This window comes from Bos indicus x Bos taurus, chromosome 19 (genome assembly GCF_003369695.1).
Source record: "Bos indicus x Bos taurus breed Angus x Brahman F1 hybrid chromosome 19, Bos_hybrid_MaternalHap_v2.0, whole genome shotgun sequence".
NCBI lineage: Eukaryota > Metazoa > Chordata > Mammalia > Artiodactyla > Bovidae > Bos > Bos indicus x Bos taurus.
The window spans coordinates 27,600,619-27,623,536 of record NC_040094.1 but is presented as its reverse complement, the minus strand read 5'-3'; the positions used below and the strand labels follow the sequence as shown (position 1 = coordinate 27,623,536).

The 22,918-nt window shown below is 49.8% G+C and overlaps 4 protein-coding genes across 4 annotated transcripts; 3 read left to right on the top strand and 1 right to left on the bottom strand.

Moving 5' to 3' along the window:
* The first annotated feature begins 1,249 nt into the window (after window positions 1-1,249).
* On the top strand, window positions 1,250-7,594 carry TM4SF5 (transmembrane 4 L six family member 5). Its single transcript, XM_027519057.1, has 5 exons — window positions 1,250-1,473; window positions 6,095-6,175; window positions 6,715-6,851; window positions 7,104-7,287; window positions 7,370-7,594. Exons 1-5 carry the CDS (start codon window positions 1,300-1,302, stop codon window positions 7,382-7,384), a joined length of 591 nt encoding a protein of 196 aa, XP_027374858.1. The 5' UTR covers window positions 1,250-1,299; the 3' UTR covers window positions 7,385-7,594.
* A 1,154-nt stretch (window positions 7,595-8,748) lies between these two features.
* VMO1 (vitelline membrane outer layer 1 homolog) lies at window positions 8,749-10,646 on the bottom strand. The gene is made up of 3 exons (XM_027518644.1): window positions 9,584-10,646; window positions 9,389-9,504; window positions 8,749-9,114 (listed from the first exon to the last, which is right to left on the bottom strand). Exons 1-3 carry the CDS (start codon window positions 9,767-9,769, stop codon window positions 8,817-8,819), a joined length of 600 nt encoding a protein of 199 aa, XP_027374445.1. The 5' UTR covers window positions 9,770-10,646; the 3' UTR covers window positions 8,749-8,816.
* A 246-nt stretch (window positions 10,647-10,892) lies between these two features.
* Window positions 10,893-13,834, top strand: GLTPD2 (glycolipid transfer protein domain containing 2). The gene is made up of 4 exons (XM_027518643.1): window positions 10,893-12,058; window positions 12,170-12,222; window positions 12,479-12,645; window positions 12,744-13,834. Exons 1-4 carry the CDS (start codon window positions 11,953-11,955, stop codon window positions 13,255-13,257), a joined length of 840 nt encoding a protein of 279 aa, XP_027374444.1. The 5' UTR covers window positions 10,893-11,952; the 3' UTR covers window positions 13,258-13,834.
* Window positions 13,835-17,402: 3,568 nt separating this feature from the next.
* PSMB6 (proteasome subunit beta 6) lies at window positions 17,403-19,644 on the top strand. The gene is made up of 6 exons (XM_027518537.1): window positions 17,403-17,536; window positions 18,183-18,250; window positions 18,594-18,725; window positions 18,827-18,956; window positions 19,142-19,286; window positions 19,428-19,644. The coding sequence occupies exons 1-6, from the start codon at window positions 17,435-17,437 to the stop codon at window positions 19,568-19,570; spliced, it is 720 nt and encodes a 239-aa protein (XP_027374338.1). The 5' UTR covers window positions 17,403-17,434; the 3' UTR covers window positions 19,571-19,644.
* Window positions 19,645-22,918: the final 3,274 nt, after the last annotated feature.

Here is a 22,918-nt window from a genome sequence, read left to right as displayed (position 1 = left end):
CTGGTCCCATCACTTCATGGCAAATAGATGGGTAAACGGTGGAAACTGAGAGATTTCATTTTGGGGGCCTCCAAAATCACTGCAGCCATAAAATTAAAAGACACTTGCTCCTTTGAGGAAAAGCTATGACCAACCTAGCCAGCATATTAAAAAGCAGAGACATTACTTTGCCAACAAAGGTCCATCTAGTCAAAGCTATGGTTTTTCCAGTAGTCAGGTACAGATGTGAGAGGTGGACTATAATGAAAGCTGAGTGCCAAAGAATTGATGCTTTTGAACTGTGGAGTTGGAGAAGACTCTTGAGAGTCCCTTGGACTGTAAGGAGATCAAACCAGTCAATTCCTAAAGGAATCAGTCCTGAATGTTCATCGGAAGGACTGATGCTGAAGCTGAAGCTGATACTTTGGCCACCTGATGTGGAGAACTGACTTACTGGAAAAGACCCTGATGCTGGGATAGATTGAAGGCAGGGGGAGAAGGGGATGACAAAAGATGAGATGGTTGGATGGCATCACTGACTCAATGGACATGAGTTTGAGCAAGCTCCAGGAGTTTGTGATGGACAGGGAAGCCTGGCGTGCTGCAGTCCATGGGGTCACAGAGTCAGACAAGACTGAGGGACTGAAGTGAACTGACAAGAAGAAACAGAAAAAACACCACCATCTTCTTGGTTTCTTTCCAGGAGGAAGCGTCTCTGTGGGGCTAAGAAGCAATGAGGCTACCACACATTGTCTTAGTGTGTTCTTTGTTACAAAATGCTTTTCACCCTCACTCTTTTTTTTTGGCTGCACCATATGGCATACAGGATCATAGCTCCCCAACCAGGGACTGAACCCAGGCCCCTGGCGGTGAGAGTGCAGAGTCCTAACCACTGGACCACCAGGGAATTCCCTATTTAATCCTCACCACCAGCCCAAGAGCCCAGGAGCATCACTATGCCCTTTATACAAACGAGACAACTGAGATTTAGAGACATTAAGGGGTTTGGGTAAGTCACAAAGCAGGTAAGGAGCTGACGGAGGGTCTGTGGCGAGGTGAGCGCAGAAGAAGAGGAAGAACACACCGACTCCATGCAACTTCCTCTGTGGGTCAGCCTCCCCCAGCTCGTCCACCACATCCTCCCCTTGGCCTGCGTCTCTGCAGCAGCCCCACGTCTCCTGCCCCTGTCCTTTATCATCAGCTGCTGCCAGCTTCGCCACACCTCCTCCCCGACCTTTGCTCCTGGCTTGTTTTTTCCTCTGGACTCGGGAACCTTGGGTTCACTTTCACTCACCGCCTGTCCTTTCCGAGAGCCTCACCATGTGCACCGGCAAGTGTGCCCGCTTCGTGGGGCTGTCTCTCATCCCCCTCTCCCTGGTCTGCATCGTGGCCAACGCCCTCCTGCTGGTGCCCAACGGGCAGACCACCTGGACCAAGGACCACCTCAGCCTGCAAGTCTGGCTCATGGCTGGCTTCATTGGCGGGGGCCTGATGGTGAGAGGACTGGCCAGGGCACATGGGCCATGGGAGGGAGCACCACTCTCTGGGGTCCTGACCAGGAGCGGGAGAGAGTGAATGGAAAGGATGGTGGTGGCTTGGTGGGGACCGGGAGCCCATCCAGCCTGCCCCCAAATGCTAAGCACTGCATAGGGTTGCTGCTCGGCCCCAGGGTCCTGAGCTGAACGTCTGAGCTGAATGAGAAGGAAGGAGCCTCACTGCTCTCAACTGTTTCCTCCTGGGTAGGGAGCTGGTCCTCCCAGCCCTTCCCTGTCCCCACTGCTGAGCAGATGCTGGGAACACCTCATGACAAGGGTTGAGACAGAAGGAACAGCTGGTTCCCAGGGAGGTTATCGGGTTAAGATAATAATGGCCTCAGTGTGTGTGTGTTGGGGGGGGGGGGTGGTTTACAGTGATAGCATGGTGTCTGGAGCCAGGTAGCGATGTCGCAGATCAGTCATTCTACCTATCAGCTCAGTGTCACCTCCTCCACTTCCCTGTCCAACATTTCTGGATGCCCACCACGCACTGGGCACTAACAATAAACTCAGAACCTAGGTCAGTGTGGTGGAGAAGGGGTCCCCGTTGCTTTCTGGAGACCAGGACCTGTCAGGAAAAGTGGGGGAAGGTGAGACACAGATTTCCCGGATTTCTTAACCCCTGTTTGCCAACCCCTCCCTGTGTAGGGGAACTTTTTTGTTTGTGCTCCGCATGGCATTTGGGATCTTAGTTCCCCCACCAGGGATTGAACCCATGCTCCCTGTAGTGGAAGCACAGTCTTAACCACTGGACCACCAGGGAAGTTCCAAGGGACTGTCAAGTGAGTTTAACATCTTTATGGCCTGAAGGCAAAAGATTTATCCCCCGCACTGTTCCCCACTTCTCAGCAGGGCTGACTGATGAAATTCTCTAGGGGAATGCTTCATCTTTGTTTCTTTTGCTGACCACAGCTCCGTTCGCTAAATGGGGAACAAACTGAGCTTTTCCTTTATACAACAATCTCCTCTTACCAGGGCTTCCCTGGTGGCACAGATGATAAAGAATCCGCCCGAAATGAGGGAGACCTGGGTTCGGAATATCCCCTGGAGAAGGGCCTGGCAACCCTCTCCAGTATTCTTGCCTGGAGAATTCCCATGGACAGAGGAGCATGGCGGGCTACAGCCCATGGGGTCACAAAGAGTCGGACGTGACTGAGCGACAAAGCACCCCTCTCACCCCCTGCCCCAAGGCCTTTTCTCCTACTCTTCCTCTCGCATGGATTTATGGCAGTTGGACTCCACTCCATACCTCTGATCTCAACCCTCTTCAAGACATCACACTCCTCCCAGCCCTACTCCCTCACTTCCTGTCATATCACACCCCTTTGCCAGCCCAAACCAACACCACCTCCCCACAATCTCACCAGCCTGCTTCTGGGAAGCAGGTGAGATCAGCGGTGGGCAGAGGCCAGAGCATCTACACCCCCGAAAAAGCACAGTGAGGAATTTGAATTTTATTATAAGTGCAGAGTAAACTACTGAAGGACTTTCTAGCTTTTTAAAAGTCATACAGACAACTTCCCAGATCCTTAATATACAGTTCAGTGAATTTTTATAGAGGGGACATACTTATGTTCTGGGCACTTAGATCAAGATCTGGGTCATTACAAGAATCCCAGACAGGCCTTCTACCAGGCCCTACTCCACACTGCCAAGGGCCCCACTATCCTGACTTCTACCCAGAGGTTAGATTTGTCTGTTTAGCACTTTATATAAATGGAATCCTACACTGTGGACACTTTTGTTCTGACTTCTTCAGATCAAAATTACATATGTTTGTGAGTTTCATCCATATTAGTATACAATACTGTAGTTTATTATTTCTTATGCATTCCATTGTGTAAATATTACCACAATTTATTTAAACATTCTACTGTTGATGGATATTTGGATAGTTCCAAACTTGGATTTATTCCAAATAATGTTCTCTAAACATTCCTATAAATGTCTTTAGGTGAATGTATGTTTGCATGTCTATTGGATAGATACCTACAGAGTAAAACTGCTGAGTCTTAAGGTATGCAAATATTCAGTGCTAATAGATATCACCAAAGAGTTGTCTGAAGTACTTATAGCAATTGTATTCCCATCAGTAAAGTATGAGAGTTCTAATTGCTCCATATCCTGTTGGATATGGCTGGCTGCTGGGTGGACAGTGGACAGTAGGAGGTCAGCAGTGGCTGCAGGAAGATCAACTGAGGTTACTACAATTGTCCAGGAGAGATAACAATGGTGTGGACAAGTCCAGTGGCCACGGAGATGGAGAAAAGTAAACAGACCCAAGCTATAAACTCAGTGCTTCCTCCTGCTTCTTCAATTACCTCTTTTCACTGAGACAAAGAAAGAGCAGAGAGTGAGACAGAGGAGCTCAGAGAAAAAAAGGAAATAAACACTTTGGCTAAAAAAGCAAAAATTAGGGACTTCCCTGGTGGTCCAGTGACTAACACTCTGTGCTTTCAGTGCATGGGGCCCAGGTTCAATTCCCAGTCAGGGAACTAGATCCCATATGCTACAACTAAAGAGTTCACATGCTGCAGCTAATAGATCCTGCATGCTGCAACTAAGACCTGGTGTGCATGCCATCACTCAGTCATGTCCGACTCTTCGTGACCCTATGGACTTGGTCCCCCACCAGGCTCCTCTGTCCATGGGGTTCTCCAGGTAAGAAAACTGGAATGGGTTTCCAGGTCCTCCTCCAGAGGATCTTCCAGACTCAGGGGTTAAACCCATGTCTCTTACAGTCTCCTGCATTGACAGGCAGGTTCTTTACCACTACTGCCACCTGGGAAGCCCAAGACTTGGCACAGCCAAATAAATAAATACACAAACTTTTAAAAAATCACAAACAAGGAAGTCATTTGAAGTTGATAAATCCAAAAGATAAATCCAGGTGTCTCTGGGTCCAAGAGCCTCCAAGTAAGTGATATAACCAGACAGGCTAAACAAGGGGGCCCGCTCTGGCCCCAGACCTGCCATGAGACAAGGAAGAGGGAAGAGCGTCTAGAGGAAAGTTTACTCAACTCTGCAGGTGTTTCTGTAAGGTTGCTGTGAATGATGTAATGGAACTAAAGCTCTCAGCTTCTCCCTTGGAGAAGACCCAAATGTTGCCTTATTGGTGTGAGATAGACAAGGAAGACAGGGAGGCAAAGATCCAGACAGCTGCAGAATTATAGAGATGGGAGATAAGCAAAGAACCTGGTTGGGTGCAACAAAGCTAAGGCTGAAGCCAAAGGGAGGGCTCCTCAGACACCTTCACAGAGTTCAGTCTTGACAGGTGACTATTTGAGGAGACTCTAGGGATTGGATCAGGGAAAAGATCAATTGAAAGTGAAGTTCAATCTGGTGGTAGCAGGACTTCCCTGGTGGTCCAGTGGCTAAGACTTTGCACTCCCAATGCAGGGGAACTGGATTTGATCCCTGCTGGGATCAAGCTGAAACTAAAGATTCTGCATGCCTCAGCAAAGATCAAAGATCCGTTTGCTGAAACTAAGATCCGTTGCAGTAATAAAAAAAAAAAAAATCTGGTAATAGCAATGTAGGATTGAGTATGGGCACAGGGCAAGAGACATGGAAACCCAACAGGGAGAATGAGCACATCCTTCTTGTGGGAGGTGACTGGGGACTAACTGGGTGGAAGAAAGGACTGACAGATTCAAGAGCCACTGAAAGACTTGAGGTCCGGCTCGGTATGGAGGATTCAAGTTTTCAGGACTGAGTGACCTGGAGGATATTTCCACTGATGGAGACAAGAAACCCAAAGGGAGATGAATTTTGGGGGGAATAAACTGTGAAGTCAGAATGAGGTTGGATGAACTTGAGTTAAAACCAAGACATACAAATGAACAGACCCTTCAGGCAGTCAGATCTGAATTTGAAGGTATTGATTCAGGAGACAACTATTGTTAGAAGCAGCAGCTGACACCCTGGTAGGGGGTGGGCTCTCTAAGGACTACCACAGGAGAAAGAAAGACAGGATCAGGGTTGTATCTTGAGGATTCCCACCCTTCCCATCAGAGTCTTCACTTACATACTCCTCCACCCTCTATCATAATCCCAGTTCACCTGACACTCCAACACCACTATTCCTTCCTGTTGCCGAGGGACTTTATACTTATTGACCATTTATTCTGAGTTAGTCTTCACATCAAGTCAACCTGTTATTTCATTAAATCCTGACAACAGCCATGGGAGGTACGCAGACCCATTTTACAGAGGACAAAACTGAGACCCAGAGAGATGAATAAATTCATGGAGTGTGAAATGAGCACAAGTTTGGCATCAAACCCAGGCTTCCTGATTCCCATTCACTTGGGCACCTACTATATACTGAGATTTATGGGGGATATAAGGATATTGGGGCTCTACCCTCCTGGAGGCTACAATCTGGACAGAGATAAGTTGGCACATAAATACAGATAAACTTAAAGCAGAGCCCCAGAGTATTGCAGGAAAAGTAGAGATAAGGTCTCCTTATAGTTCAAAGGGCTGAAGGCATCACAGGAAACTTCCAGGAGGAGGTAAGCATCGATGCAAGTTGGGGACCTGCTGGCCTTGCTATTACATCGACTCTCCTCCAATAGGTACTTTGTCCGGGAATTTCTGCCGTCCGGGCCGGGGGCAAAGGCTGTTGTGGTGCAGGCTGCTGTGGAAATCGCTGCAGGGTAAGATCCAAATTAAGATGGGGCTCAAGGGACTTTCTTGGTGGTCCAGTGGTTAAGAAACTCTGTGCTCCTAACACAGGGGGCCCAGGTTTGATCCCTGGTGGGGGGAAATAAGATCCCATATGCCATAGGACACAACTTTAAAAAACTAGTAAATTTTTAAAATAATAATAAAGACAGGATTCAGCTTCGGTCTTTGAACCGGTTTTCGAAGAACCACATCTAAAGCCGTGGTCTCTCTACTGAATTCCCAGCTTCATGAGCATCTCTGCAGAGTCCTAGGCTCCATCTCACCACTCCCTCGCACCGACAAATATTAGGCTTCAGTGGGCCTGACCAGAGGGGACTACAGCCCCCTTGAAACTCCATGGCCACCGGCTCTTAGGATTAAGCGGAACTCCAGTCCCGGCATTTGACGGGAAGTGTATTTTTAACGACACTGGAAAAGATGGGGTGGCGGGGGGACGGGGCCAGGCACGGTTTGCCCACGAGTAGGTAGGGGACGGCCCAACACACCTCTCATTGCGCTGTGCATGTAGATGCTGCGCTCAGTCTTCTGCTCAGCTATCGGGTTGCTTGGCGCCATCTACTGCCTCTCGGTCTCGGGAACCGGGCTCCGAATTGGACCACAGTGCTTAATGAACGGCTCCTGGGATTACCACTTCCAAGACACCGCGTAAGGCTTAGCCTGTATTCGTGGCCCTGCCCCATTCTCTGTCTCTGCCCACCTGCCTTTCCCACGCGGACCGGGGAACCTAGGCCGGACTCGGCTTTGAGACTGCTTCCTCCACGTGGGCCAAACGAGCTCTGTGTATATCCCCCTCGGCGCCTGCGCGGGGCGGGAAGCCCCAGGTTGGGGGGGGGGGGGGGGGGGGGAGGCGCGCTCCGCGTGACCTCCTGCTCTCGCGTGACCCTGCCCCACCCGCAGAGGCTCTTACCTGCTCAACCGCACGCAATGGAACTTGTGCGTGGAGCCGCCCGATGTGGTCCTCTGGAACGTGACCCTCTTCTCGCTGCTGGTGGCCGCATCGTGCCTGGAGATCTTGCTCTGTGGGGTGCAGCTGGTGAACGCATCCATTGGTGTCCTCTGTGGCGATTGCAGGAAGAAGCAGGTGGGACGGTGTGGGATGGAGCTGGCAAGGAAACCTATCTGCTCCCTGGCTGTGTCCTGTCCTCACTTTATCTTTTCCGCAGGGTTCCTCTCAGTGAGGCTCCATCTACGTGATCCGTCGCTCCTGGATACCCACCTGGCCCGCCCCAACCCTGGAATAAACTAGAGTATTTAGAGTTCTCTTCCGCGTCTCAGATTGTGCCCTTATACAAGGAGTGTTGGAAGGCCTCCAGGTACACCGTTGCTTGGGGCTTTTATACCTTGCTTGCTATTTTCTTAATAAATACTGAGCTGTTGGTGCACTGAAAGTACTGTATAAACAAGACAGGCAAGTTCTGTGCTCTTAAAGAATTTAACATTCCAGGGGTTAGAAGATGGACAGTTTTTAAGAGGCAATAGATTATTTCAGTTGGTGATAAGCACTTTTTTAAGAACATGGAGGTAATGGGGATAGATATTCACTGACGCATGACCTTTTTCATAAGACAAAGTTCAAGAAAGAAAAATTGGACCTGAAATCTGGTGGATGGGCTAATCATCTGGACTGTTGGGAGAGTCCAGGCAGAGAGGGCAGCAAGGACAAGGACACTTAATAGGACTCAATGTACAGAAAAGCCACTGTTTGAGTTTTGTAGGGGGAAGAAAAGGAAACATATGGAAAAGACAAGCTTCCCAGGTGGCTCAGTGGTAAAGAATCCACCTGCCAAAGCAGGAGATGAGGGTCTATCCCTGGATTGGGAAGATCTCCTGGAGGAGGAAATAGCAACCCACTCCAGTATTCTTGCCTGGGAAATCCCCTGGACAGAGGAGCCTGGTGGGCTACAGCCCATGGGGTCATAGAGTCGGACTCCACTGAGTAACTGAGCAGGCACTCATGGAAAAGACATGTTAGTCTCCTAAATTCTAGAAAGTGAAGCCTTAAGACAATATAGCATTGTCACCTAATTTGGTAGAAGTTTCTTAATCTGGGGTCACTGGTGGTTCAGAAAGGAAACAACCTGGGCTCTTAATGAGGATGACACGTTTGCAGAGGCTGTCGGAAAAGCAAGGACTTCCTCAACCTGTAAGCAAAATCTGTTTCAGTGCATTTGTTTCTTTTTTTTTTTTTCCTGAGCTATGGGTCGGTAACTTTCTGTAGCTTGCCCTAGACTTCTGAGTGTGCTTAGTCGCTCACTCGTGTCTGGCTCTTTGCGACCCTATGGACTGTAGCCCACCAGGTTCCTCTGTCCATGGGAATTTTCCAGGTAAGAATACTGGAGTGGGTTGCCATGCCCTCCTCCAGGGGATCTTCCCAACCCAGGGATGGAACCCAGGTCTCCCGCATTGCAGGCGGATTCTTTACTGTCTGAGCCAGCAGGGAAGCCCAGATTTCTGAGACCAACCCCATTGGCTTGGCCCAATGCCAGGTTAAGAGGAACACGGGGCGACGCAGTTTCCCATCCCTAAAACAAGCCAGACCAAAGCCAAGACAGAGAAACTTTAATAGCGGAGGTGGGACGAGGCTAGGGGCTGGGGAGGACGGCGATGGTATCAATTGCGGCAGCAGAAAAAGAGCGCGTCGTTGATGGCGGTGTCGTCGAGGAGGCCTTGAGGCTGCTGGATCTTGGTCTGCAAGCCGCATATGCCTTTAGGACAAAGCTCACTCCAGTTTCCGAAGTCTCCCCAGGTCAGGCCCGGCCCCTGCAGCTCCGTGCCGTCGGAGCAGAGGAAGCGAACGTTGTTCGCAGCTGTGTTGTCCCCAAAGGTCACGGGTGCCTCCACTCGAAGCGAGAAAGCCACCAGGAAGCCGCCGACGGGACACCACAGCGGCTCACTCCACCATCCCCACCTGCGGAGGAAGCGAAGACGCACTGGCTTCGCGGTGCCCCCTACCCACCTCCAGCCCGACTCAGGCCTCAGGGGCTTCCCCGCCAGGTGCTCAGTCACCTGACCTCCACAGAGATGCGGGCGGGTGATGTGGGGTGGGAGGGGGCGGTCTCCCACCCGCTTCCCATTTCTAAACCTACTGGAGGAACCTGCCCGTCGGGAGGGGAGGGGATGTGTGTAACCGAGGGTAAGGGGCCTACCCCGACCCTAGGGGATCCTCGGCCCCTGCCCCCCACCTTCCAGACTGGGACTCCACCACGTGTGCGTTGAGATCCGCTTGCCCGCGCGCGCAGTGCAGCCGGATCCCATTCAGGGCCGTGTCATCGCCAGGAATGCCTTGCGGGGGCTCCACCTGGGCGACCGACGACGAGTCAGAAGACTGCCACCCTCGGCTCTGGGGTCCCCTCCGAGACCGAGGCATGAGTCCCTACCTTGAGCGAGAACCCGCTGGCGAAGAATCCGTCAGGACACATCTCGGGCCAGGCCCAGTCGCCCCAGGGGCCCCCGTTGGTCACCTCGATGACCGACATGTAGCTGTCTGCTCCTGCGTACCCCAAGCAAGTGGCCTGCAGCAGCAGCAGTGGCAGCGGCAGCTTGGCTCCTGCTCCTAGCTCCATCCCGCAGCCTCCGTGAGCCCAGGCGCCTTAGCAGGCTTAAAAGCAACCTTTGCTTTTAAGAGGGCTCGGATTGCGGAAGGGCCACCCGGATAAAGTGAAATTCAAAACTAATCCGGTCCAGTCGGGAAGCCTACAGACTTGACTCTCAGCCCAGCGCCAGAGGAGAAGGGGCAGCAAGAACCCACGAGTTTGAAAAACCACCCACTTACACAACGTTACAAACTTTAAACCAAGAATCATGGTTCACGTTTTGCAGGCATATTTTATTTAATCCACAAAACAATTTTAGGCGGTGGAAATTACCCTTCCTATTCTGCAGATGAGGGAACTGGGGCTGCAAAAATGGCAAACAATTTGCCTAAGGTCACAGCCAGCAAACCGGGGAACGTTCCAGCATTGGGAAATTGGGAACCCAAGGCTAGGGATGAAAGTGATGGTTCCAGAATCCCAGGGGACAGGGACCCCAGGGACCTCCAGGATGTGAGAGAGCATCAGAGACAGGGTAAGAAAGAATCCATGAACTATGGGAGCTAGGAAGCATCGTGTGAGTGGTTGGAGTCCTGACTCCTTGAGAATCTGGGACACGTCTCTCTCTCAAAAGAAACTGTACACAGAGACAGGGAAGAAGTCTAATAAGTTTACGGATAGGTGGCTGAGGACAGGAGATGCTATTTATTCCATTTCTTCCTGTATCCTTTCCCTCAATGTTTTCCCCTCTATGACCACCAGGGGGACTCCTAATTGGAAAAAACAAACCAGAAAAAAAAAAACAAAACACCGCTCAGGTTCGTTGTGGGGAGTAGTGAAAAATGAAAGAAAGTGAAGTCACTCAGTCGTGTCCGACTCTTTGGGACCCCATAGACTGTTGCCTACCAGGCTCCTCTGTCCATGGGATTTTCCAGGCAAAAGTACTCAAGTGGGTTGCCATTTCCTTCGCCAGGGGATCTTCCTGACCCAGGGATCGAACCCAAGTCTCCTGCATCCCAGGCAGAGGCTTTACAGTCTAAGCCCCCAGTGGGGAGTAGTACCAACCCTCATTGGCCTGCCCCTCACGCACACTCCTGTGTTTTATTCAATACATACTTATTTAGAAACAATGTGTTGTGTCTCAGGTAGTATTCTAAATGCTATAAATAGAGTAGCAAACATGAAAAAGCCCCTGTCTTCATCAGAGCTCACATCCCAGTTGGAGAGACAGATGATAAATTCTTCAACGCACCTTGAGCTCTGTAAAGGCACATTTCTATTCCTGGGGCCTAGTACAGGGCCTGGCATGTGGAGGTATTTATAAAGGTTGGTTTGACTGAGGAATCATTTTGGAGGTTTAAAGAATTAAACAAATGTAAAAGGAGACAGCCTAAAGTATATAACTGAGACATCAGGCTTCCAGGTCAAGACAAGGTCCCCTGAGGATAGGATGGGGCTTCCCAGGTGGTGCTAGTGGTAAAGAACCTGCTTGCCAATGCCGAAGACATAAGAAATGCAGGTTCGATCTGGGGGTTGGAAAGATCCCCTGGAGGAGGGCCTGGCAACCCACTCCAGTATTCTTGCCTGGAGAATCCCCATGGACAGAGGAGCCTGGTGGGCTACAGTCCATCATGTTACAGAGTCAGACAGGACTGAAGTGACTTAGCACATATGCATGAGGATAGGATAATTTAGAAGTGGGTGTTCCCTGGGTCCCAGGTGCCCCATGCTTGAACTTAAAAAGTAAGATTTATGGAACAATTGTGGTAAGCTTTTCCATTTACAGTGTTTGCACATATGATATCATTTAATCCTCACATGAGGCCTTACAAAAGAACCTATTATTATCCTCAATTTACAGTGGAGGAACTCAAGCCCAGAGTCAGCTTAAGGCCCACCATTGTTCCTTGGAGGACCTGCTTCTGACCTCAGCCTCTCTTCACAGTACCCAGGCTGCCTCTTACTACCACCCAGCCTTCAGGGAAGGGAAATGTAAGGGACATGTCACTGCTACCGAATCCCCTAAATTCTCTTCATTCCAGTCCCTCACCCCTCGGATGCTGCCCTCTGGGGCAAAGGGCACAGGGGAAGGGGCCTTGGTAGGTTAATTATTAACTCTCTGCACCTCAGGCACTGCGGCTTCTCTCCCCTCCTGGAGGCGGAGGGACAAAGCCCTGCTAGCGGCTGGCAAGGGGGCGGTGGTTCCTGCTGCAGCCATGGGGGTCGCACTGCCGGGGCAGATGCCGCGGCGGTGGCTGCACAGCGCAATTCCTCTTGCTGTCTTCGCGCTACTGCTTGTTTATCTCTGGGCTCGGAACCTTCGTGAGTATTCCGTTCACTCACCTGCTCTGGGAGGAACCGGGGAATCCAGGCCCTGGGGATCTAAGGCCTCACCTAAGGCCCTCACCGCTCTGTCCCGCCTCCCCCTCTCAGGCTGTGGATCTGGGACGCAGTCCTGCATTGCGGAGGGGCCGCCGCCTTTCCAGGTACGCTACCGGCAGGGCTGGAACTGGGAGCTCCTGGCGGGGTCCTGAGCAGTGGCAAGTGGACCAGTCTGAGGATCTGATGAAGGGCAGGCCCTCCTCCTACTCGCCCCTCTCCCGTCAGAAGCTGAGAGTCTAGCCAGAGGAACACCAGCTAGATCTAAGGAATAATTTATTCAGAGCCCAACTGGGCTGCTTGGCGAGCCCAGCAAGCTAGGGGTTCTGCTCCCATCTCGATGCCCTCAAATCTAACCTGCAGGTCCAGCAACAGTCGGGACCCGTGGAGGGCGCGGAATGGGAAGAGCCTCAGTGTCTGGGCCCCCAGGGGATGCTGGGCCGTATAATGAGGCAGTTCCGCGCCAGTCTGAAGCCGGAAGGGGACGTGGAATTGTCACAGTACCTGGCAGGATGGAGGGATCTAGTCAGGTGAGTGATCTCTCTCCTCCCATCCAGTCCCCTCCTCTTGGTGGCTCCATCGCCCTCTCGCAAACCTTCCTACCCTTCCCACCATCACACACACACAGGTTCGTAACTCCCCTCGGCTCCATCTTCGCCTTCGCCACAAGCGAGGCCTCAGCCAAAGTGACAGCCCTCGAAGCTCTGGTGCACGGCCCACAGGCCGCGCACTACACGTCCCTGGGGACGATGGTGGCGTGGGAGCGGCCCGAGATCGCCTCATCGCCCTCGAGGGCTTCAGGCTCGGTATCCATGCTCCTGCTACACCGTGCGCTACGCTGGTCCCAGCTCTGCCTCCACCGGGTGGCGACCGGGATGCTCGGAGGCCCGGACGCCGGCGTTCAGTGCAGCGACGCTTATGGTACGGCCCTGGCCCCGCATCACTCCTGGCTCGTCCGTCAGGCTGCCCACCTCGCATTCCTCGCTTTCCCGGGTCGCGGCCGCTTACTCAAGCTGATGTGTCCCGGAGCCAGAGAGACGGAGGCGAGGGCCGCGGTGGCCCGGGCCGCGGGCACCCTGGAGGACGTCTACAACCGTACCCAGGGCTTATTGGCTGAGCGCGGCTTGCTCGAGCTGGCCTGATGCCTGCTGGCGGAAGGAAGGAAGCATACCGGGGAGGTGTCGGTGCAGCTGGGGTTGAGCCCTCTGCTGGCCTCTCGGCGCCAGGCGCATGGTCACCACATACCCCGCCTCCGTGGTGACGTCACCAACCCGGCGTGGGTGGGGTTTTAGCCTCTTCCTCTATATCTGCAATCGCCCGGAGGAGGGAGGAACAGGGGGGAATAAAAACAGTGGGGCTATTCCCTGATAGCCGTCGACTTAGGGCGTTTTGTGCGATGATGGCAGGCACTTAAGGGAAATAGGAAAAATAGATGCGGGAAGATGAAGATGTGCTATTCCTATTCCCCGCCGCCGAGAGACTCGCTACCCCTGACCTGTCTCAGTCATTCCTACAGCTTCACTTGTCCACTACATGCCACGTCTCCAGTCCAGACCTGTCCCCTGAGCTCCAGCCCCCATAAAGCCAACCCTTTCCCGGACATCTCCACATGACACCGCAAATGCAACACATCCTACACGGATCCAGTCACCTCCTCCCAGAACCGCACCCCTTCTTATGTTTCCTGTCTTAATAAATGACACCCTTTCCCGTCAGCTACCCAAGGCTAAAACCTGTGCTAAAAACTCACGTCAAGCAGGCGCCAACTCAATAACGTTCGTTTGTTGCCTCCAGTGAACAAAGTTATACACTGATAACTCCCAAATTGTAACTCCAACCCACTTTCCCCTGGATTCCAGAATACTACGTATACTCGTCCTTATTCCACATCTCCATGTGGATTTCAACGAAACATAGCAAACTCAAGTCCAAAACTGAGCTTCCGATAGCCTCGCCTCCTAAAATGCTCCATAGTCCTCATACCTCAGTAAATGACAATTCCATTCTTCCACGTCCTTAAGCTAAAAAACCTTGTGGTCATCCAGACTCTGGTTTCTCTTTTATCATACCCACCTCCAATCTGTCAAATTCTATTTCTTACTATTTCCACTGCTACCCACCTATGAAGTCCATTTTATCTATCACTTGGATTGTTTCAATAGCCTCCAGTTTCTCTCTCCCATACTTTACTTCCCTACGGCATATTTTCAAAAAAGCAGCCACAGTGATCTTTAAAATGTAGAGCATATCATGTCACTTCCCTGCTCAACATTTTCCAATGGCTTCCTATTGCACTTAGATGAAAACTTTTAAAAACTTAAGCAGAAGATTTTCTGGATCATATCTTCAGTTGAGAAGGATGAAAATTTTCTCAAAAGTCCTCTGTGATATGATTCTACTAGCCAAAGTGATCTCCTCAATATCCATTGAATGTGTTAGGCAGGGGCTTCCCTGGTGGCTCAGTGGTAAAGAATCTGCCTACCAATGTAGGATTCTTGGGTTCAATCCCTGGGCTGGGAAGATCCCCTGGAGAAGGAAATGGCAACCCATTCCAGTATTCTTGTCTGGGAAATCCCATGGACAGAGGAGCCTGGCCTGCTGTAGTCCTTGGGGATTGCAAAAGTCAAATACAACTTAGCGACTAAACAACAACAACATGTCAGGCAAGATCCTGCCTCAGGACCATTGTACTTGCTCTTCTCTCTGTCCAGAATGCTTTTCTCCAATATATACAAATGACCTCCCTCCTTCCTTTTGGTCTTTATTTACATGTCTCCTGAGTGAAACCTGCCTTGATTATTCTTTCTAAAATTTCAACACACACATACACACACACTTCCTATCTCCCGTCCTTGCTTGGTTTTTCGTCTTAGTATAATTCACTATCTAACATACTATATAATTTTTTTTTGTCTTCCCCAATAGAAAGTTCCATGGGGCTAGGATTTGTCTACTTTGTTCCCAGATGTACTATCAGTGCCTTAAATGGTGTCTGGCACCTAGCAGACATTCAACAGCTCTTTGATGAGTGAATGTATGAGGAAGCACTAAAAATAGTTCAGATGATTGCAGTTAAGAGTGTCAAAAACACCAATACAGTATACTAACGCGTATATATGGAATTTAGAAAGATGGTAATGATAACACTGTAAGTGAGACAGCAAAAGAGACATAGATGTATAGAGCAGTCTTTTGGACTCTGTGGGAGAGGGAGAGGGAGAGGGTGGGATGATTTGGGAGAATGGCATTGAAACATGTATAATATCATATATGACATGAATCGCCAGTCCAGGTTCGATGCATGATACTGGATGCTTGGGGCTGGTGCACTGAGACGACCCAGAGGGATGGTATGGAGAGGGAGGAGGGAGGGGGGTTCAGGATGGGGAACACGTGTATACCTGTGGCGGATTCATGTTGATGTATGGCAAAACCAATACAATATTGTAAAGTAATTAACTTCTAATTAAAATAAATAAATGTATATTTTTAAAAAAAAGAGTGTCAAAAAGAAAAGGGGATAGCACAACAATGTAAATGTACTTAATGCTATCGAATTGTATACCAAAAATGGTTAAAATGCTAATTTTATATTATTTATATTTTACTACAACAAAACATATTAAAAGAGGAGATGTGATTACAGTCAGGTGGGCAGGAGCAAGTTCACAAAGGCCCTTATAATCTATTATAGAGATGGGAGACTGTATCTTGAGAGTTAATTTTAAGCAAGAGTGTGTCAGGGTCATATTTTCAATTCAAACCCCAGCTCCAGCTGAAGTATGTAGAAATAGTATGGCAAGTTCATAGGAGGACCACTCCACACAATAACAGTCAATATATATTCTTCTCAAGCACACACGCAACCCCAGAATAGACCACAGAGTAGGCCGCAAGAGTCTCAAAATATTTTTAAAGGTTGAAGTCACAAAATCTTCTCCAACTAAGCCAAAATGAAATTAGAAATCAACAGTAAAAGGAAATTTGAAAAATTCACAAATATGTGGAAAGTAAAAAAGCACACTTTTAACACACTAGGTCACAGAAGAAATCACCAGGAAAATATTTTTTCTCCCCCACTCCAAGAAAAATACTTTGAGACTAGGGAAAGTGAAATCAAAGCACACCAAAACTTGGGATGTAGCATAAAAAGTGCTCAGAAGAAACTGTGGAGGTATATACACCTATATTAAAAATGAAGGGGGGAAAAATGAAGGGGACTTCCCTGGTGGTCCAGTGGCTAAGAGTCTGTGCTTACAGTGCAGGGGGGGCTGGTTTCAATCCCTAATCAGGGAACTAGATCCTGCATGCCACAACTAAGACCCGGTGCAGCCAAAATATAAGTAAATAGCACAGGGAAGTATCCTTAATATCTTGTAATAGTCTATGATGGAAATATATATATAACTTAATCACTTTGCTATACACCTGAAACTAAAACAATATTGTAAATCAACTATACTTCAAATTTTTTAAAAGTTTGATGTTGGGAGTTCCCTAGTGGCCTAGTGGTTAGCATTTGGGGCTTTCACTGCTGTGAACCCCAGTCAGGGAACTGAGATCCTGCAAATCACAAGGTACAGCCAATATATAAAGAAATTAAAAAGCCTATTTTTAAAAGTTTGATGTTTTGCTTATGAAGAAGACAAAACGAAACAAAAGCCCTCTTAAATTAATAACAGTAAAAAAAAAATCCAACTTTAAAATGGACAAAGCACTTTCCAAAAAGATGTGCAAATAGTCATTCAGCACATGAAAATACGCTCAATGTTACACAAGATATCACTTCACACCCTTTAAGACAGCTAAAGTTAAACATGCTCAGTAACGATTAGGAAGTGCAGAAATCGTAATCCTCATTCACGGTTAATGGGAATGTAAAACGAGGCAGCTGCTGTGCAAAAGGTGTAAATTCCTTAAAATGTTAAACAAAAAGTTATTACATGACCCAGCAATTTCATTCCTACTATATACTCCTAGGTTTATAACTAAGAGAAATGAAAATAGTGCGGTCACTGTAAACCGGAGATCCACAAGTCTATCATGAAGGTTCTTTGATCCGCAGTTCCGATCAGATTTATCAGTCCCGCCCGAACCAAGAGGAAAGTAGTCTTTCCATGCGGTTTGCGGGTTTTTCTGTTGAGTTTTTTTGGTTTGTTTGCCAGCCACGCTGCCATCAAGCGCTCCCTGTCGCAAAAGAACTTTCCCTATGCATTTCTTTTCCCTTCTGCCGTCAACCAGAAGTCCTCAGAACACGACTTAAAGAGAGTGACAGAGCGCTTTACGACAGTTGCTTTGCGGCAATATCGGAAGAGGAAGATGGCGGCCACCTTAGTAGCAGCTCGGGGGACCAGGCCGGCACCAGCCTGGGGGCCTGAGGCTATTGCCCCCGACTGGGAGAACCGGGAAGTTTCCACAGGGGTAAGGAAGAACTCGGGATTCAGGAGATATGCGCAAGGCTTGAAGAGATAGAAGGATAACGCTGGAGTGGGTTGGGAGAACTGAAGGGGTGGGAGGAGGGAGGTGGTCTGTGCGATGCGCTCAGGCAGGGGGAAAGGTATTATAAGGATGCAGGAGTGATGTGGTGGGAGGTGGAAGGTAGGCTGAGCGTGGGATTCTGGAATCTTGCAGGACGAAAGCTTAAGGCCAGGGTGGCCCTTTGGGAATTTGAGGATTGGAATTATGATACCCTGTGGGGTATTGAGACCCACCCCCTGTGAGATTTGATGATGGTTTGGTACTTCCCCGGTGGCTCAGACGGTAAAAGCTTCTGTCTACAATGCGGGAGACCCGGGTTCGATCCCTGGGTTGGGAAGATCCCCTGAAGAAGGAAATGGCAATCCACTCCAGTACTATATTGTCTGGAAAATCCCATGGACAGAGGAGCCTGGTAGGCTACAGTCCATAGGGTCGCAAAGAGTCGGACACTACTGAGCGACTTCACTGTCACTTTCTTTGGTGGCGCACTACTTAACTCGTACTCTGGGGACTGGATAGACGGATCATTGAGGTTTGTGTGTGCTGGAGAATATGGAGAGGCCGACTCGCCCTTTATCCTTTTTTCCAGACCACTATCATGGCCGTGCAATTTGATGGGGGCGTGGTTCTAGGAGCTGACTCCAGAACAACCACTGGGTGAGCTCAGGACAGCTATGTGAAAGATCTTCTTCCCATCTTTCCCTTCCTTCCTTCCTTCCTTCCTTCCTTCCTTGGCTGCCAGCCCATGCTTATCCTCCTTGGGCTGCTGTGGGAACGGAGATTTCTCCCCTCCTGGGAGATCAGGATTTGTTCCATCTTTTACTACTTTGTAGTTCTCTAAACCTTTTGGTGAAATTCTTGCAAAAGTTTGTTTTCCAGCCTGTTTCAGTTTAGATGAAGACTGATCGGGAATACTGGAATTCCTGTTGAGGTAGTGGATAGTGAAAGATGGAAGTGGGAGATGGGTGGGCTCCTTCCTCACTATTCTGCCATCCTGCAGGTCGTACATTGCCAATCGAGTGACTGACAAGCTGACCCCTATTCACGACCGTATTTTCTGCTGCCGCTCAGGCTCAGCCGCTGATACCCAAGCAGTAGCTGATGCAGTCACTTATCAGCTTGGTTTCCACAGGTACTTGTGGGCAGGGGAAGAGCAAGTGTCTGAAAGGAGTTGGGACCTGACGGGCTGAATGGTCTGACACTGTCTTCCCTATGACTCTCTTCATCATCTAGCATTGAGCTGAATGAGCCTCCGCTGGTGCACACGGCGGCCAGCCTCTTTAAGGAGATGTGTTACCGATATCGAGAAGACCTGATGGCAGGAATCATCATTGCCGGCTGGGACCCCCAAGAAGGGGGACAGGTCAGACACCACCACCTCCAGAATGCTGGAGCCATGCCTTTTCAGTCTCTCCCCATCCCAGCCATTTTCTAGTTCTTTTTCCAGTCTCTGCATCACTTATTATTAACTTTACACAGACCACTCCCACAATGGACAGGTGAATGTGTATGTACAAATGATGACATTTTTCTCTCTCCGTCTGGTAGGTGTACTCGGTGCCTATGGGGGGTATGATGGTACGACAGCCCTTTGCCATTGGGGGCTCTGGGAGCTCCTATATCTATGGCTATGTGGATGCTACCTACCGGGAAGGCATGACCAAGGAAGAATGCCTGCAGTTCACTGCCAATGGTGAGAATTTGGGCTCCTGGGTCTGTGAGCCTAAATCTTCCTACCCAAGCCAGGTCAACATTCCTCTTCCCTTGCCTTGATCCCAGCATCTGACTGTGATTCTAACTTTCTTCTCTTAACCTAATTTTCTTTTATCCACAGCTCTCGCTTTGGCAATGGAGCGGGATGGCTCTAGTGGAGGGGTGATCCGCCTGGCAGCCATTGCAGAACCAGGGGTAGAGCGGCAGGTACTTCTGGGAGACCAGATTCCCAAGTTCACCATTGCCACTTTACCGCCTCTCTGAACCCTGAGGTCCTAAGATACGAGACACCCCATACATACCCCTTCAAAATTCAATAAACAGTTCATCAGTGAGAACCTGCGTGCTTTGGGGTTCTTTCTTTGACCTCTGGGCCATTCCTGTTTGTATAAATCACTGCCCTGAGTGAGCTGGGACGGACCCTTCTCCAGGCCATCATCCCCCATACTTTCTTTACCACATCCAGGCACTTGTGACAGGAGTGTGATTGATGTGGGGGCTTTCCACAGATGTTCCACTCCCCTTGCTATTCAAGCCCAAGGTGGAACTCGAAATTCTCATGGAGACTGGAGTCACCTCCCCCCAGCCTGCCCGCTGTGAGGCTACTGGCTGTGAGGCCAGAAGGATTCCACATCTCTGACCCAGGCTCATGGTCCCCTGTCTTCACACTCACCTCTGTCACCTCATAAGAAGCAGCAATGTGACTTCTTTGGCTCTTGGGTGGAAGGTGGACCTTGATGCAAATGGAGTTTAAGATTGATGTCGAATGGGAGAGAGCAGCCACTGGGAGTGCTGTGGGTCAGCTCCAGCGACCACCTTTCCTTTGGGAGGGTGATGGGAAGTCAGCTTTCAGTCCCTCGGATGGGAAACCAGGAGTGAACTCTGGCCCCTGAAAGACTGGCTGGAACCAGAGACCTCAGTGGTGCTCATTGACAGTGACTGACAGTCTTCCCTCATCTGTTTCTCCAGTCAGTGGCTAAGGGAACTGTGAAAGCCACATTTGGAAACCTGGTTCTAGAATATAATCCTGCCTTGGGGAATTCCCTAGTGGTCCCATGGTTAGGAACTAAGATCCCACAGGTCAAGTGACACGGCCAAAAAAACAAAAGCAAACAACACAATCCTGCCCTGGAAGATTTCAGAGGGTACAGAGGAATCTTCTTAAGGATGTGGTGAGGTCCTGGATTAAGTGAAGAATCTCTGACCCCAAACGTGTGTCTCAAGCTTAAAATAACCACTGCAGAAGTTTTGGTTTTCTGTAAAACCTGTTCTCCCGGTCTTCCCTGTCTCAAAGCATCTTTGATTGCTCTTTCCCCTATACTTCACAACCCTGCAAACTCCATCCTTCCACAGAAAGGCCTTTCCTAACCTGAATTTTAAGAAACACCACCACCCTTTTCTTACATTATCTGTTAATTTTCTTCACAGCAGTACATTTTAGTGTCTCCTATTACCATGCTTATTTATTATCTGCCTCCCCCTACCAGAAAGCAAATTCAGTGAGAAGAGAATTCCTTGTGCTTGAGTGACTGATATATTTTCAATACCTGGCAGGGAGTGGACATTTGATATTTATCAAACGAAAAATATGCTCCCTGGCCCAATCTGCTGTCCTGCCTACTCACTAACCACTCCAAACTGGTTTCACCACCTTCAGCTCTGAAGCTTGGTTTCAGAAAACCTACTTCCCGCTGGGCATACCTGGGCTCTGCTGGAGATCAGGCGCCTCCTGTTTCCCACTCCCGTGTGCTCACTCCCACCCTGCTGCACTTCCCACCTCAGCCCCATCACACAGGCCTGGTGTTGTCCCCATCTCCTCTCCAAAACACACCACACACACACACACACACACACACACATACACACGAGCAATACTCAGAAACAACTCTCAATGTATTTAATAAGAAGGTCATGAGGGTCCTGTGGGAAGGGCCTTGGGCTCAGATGAGAAGATGGGGAAGGAAGGTTGCCAAGGCCTGGAGGTGTAGCCCCTGGTTCCCTGCATCAGATGGTGGAGTCGTTGGCTGATGCTACATCATGCAGCTGGTGGCGGAAGGAGAGCCGGGCCTTCCTGCTGAAGTAGGCACCAGATCCTAGGGATGTTATCCCTCCCTCGGCGGCAATGGGGGCTACAGCCGGGCTGCCGTCTGGATCTGGAGGGGCAGCTGGATCCAGGCCTAAAAGGGACATTGGAGGGGGAAGATGGGCACAGTGGATCAGGAGGAGGAAAAGAGGCCAGGGAAGATGGCTGGGGACTTAGGTGAGTGTCACCAGCATCAGATGGCGAAAGGGAGAGGGGAAGCTGGTGGCAGGGTCAGCTTCCCTGCCCTTGACCTGTGCGCTGGCACAAGGGGCCACACTCAGAAAGGCTCCTGTGCTTGGTGTCATGCTCTGCTATCACTGTCTTGAAATTCTTGATAATTTTTTTAATAAGGGGGGTCCCACTTCTCCACTTCATACTAGGGGCTGCAAAGTGTTTAGCTAGTCCTGTGGCGAAGCGATAGATCCACCTCCCACCCAGGAAGAGAGATCATCCTTTCCTTTCCCCGGTCTGAGGATCTACCCTTCTCTCCAGCACAGTTTGTCTGTCTGACTGGCAGCCCGCCTTTTCCTCTGTCTCCCCCATACCTGCTCCTCTGTCAGTCCTTCGCTGTCTCCGGCACCCACACCATGGGAAACACCATGCCCCCTTCAGACCCATCTCAACAGTGGAGAAGACGGAGATGCTGAGAATGGCCAGGAGGGCCCCAGGAGGGGTGTGGTTTCCAAGCCCCTCCGCTGTGGGCAAAACTACCACTTAGCCTCCGACCGCCTGGTGATTATCGGCGCCAGGAGATGGAAGGGGGAGAAGAAGGAGGAGGGAAGGGGTGGGGGATCCCCCACTCAAACACCTCTCCTTTTGTGCCTCCTTAATTTGGGGGTTGTCTCTGATCTCCATGGAGAAGCAGAAGACTGGGAGGGAAGGTAGGGTAGAGACAGACACATACATGCCAGGACAGACAGGCACAGTGAAAATTCATTGCAGTAATGCCAGACAACTTTGTGCCAGGCTGGACCCTGCTGGGGATGCATTTGTATTTCACAATGAGATTCATTTCTATTTAGAATGCCCAAGATGTAAAATTTGAAAGAATAGTCTATTTTTTCAGAACAAGAAAGTTTATCAGTCAGGGAAATGTTTACATTCTCATTAAACAGTCCAGTAGCTCTTGTCCCCTCTTATGAAAATAATCCCAATTGATTAATTATCCCGTGCCAGGTAGATTCTACGGACTTTTACACATTATCTCATCTGATAGTGTCAATGATCTTTTAAAGTCAGTGTCATTCCTATGCGATTGCACAGATGAGGAATCCAAGGCACTGAAAGATTAGGTCACTTGTCCAAGCTCACAGAGGCAGTCATCAGAAAAGCAGTAACTTTCCCTCACCTTCTTCAGTCTGACCCCAGAGTCTGCTCTTTACCACCTCACTTGAGCTTCCTGAGCTTATTCCTGGCAGGCTTTGATGCCCCCAGCAGATGTAGGGCAGCCAGAGCCCAGGCTGGGAGCCGTGGGTCCCAAGTGTGCTAACCAAAGACTCTAAATGCCCTCCAAGCAACTATACTCCAAT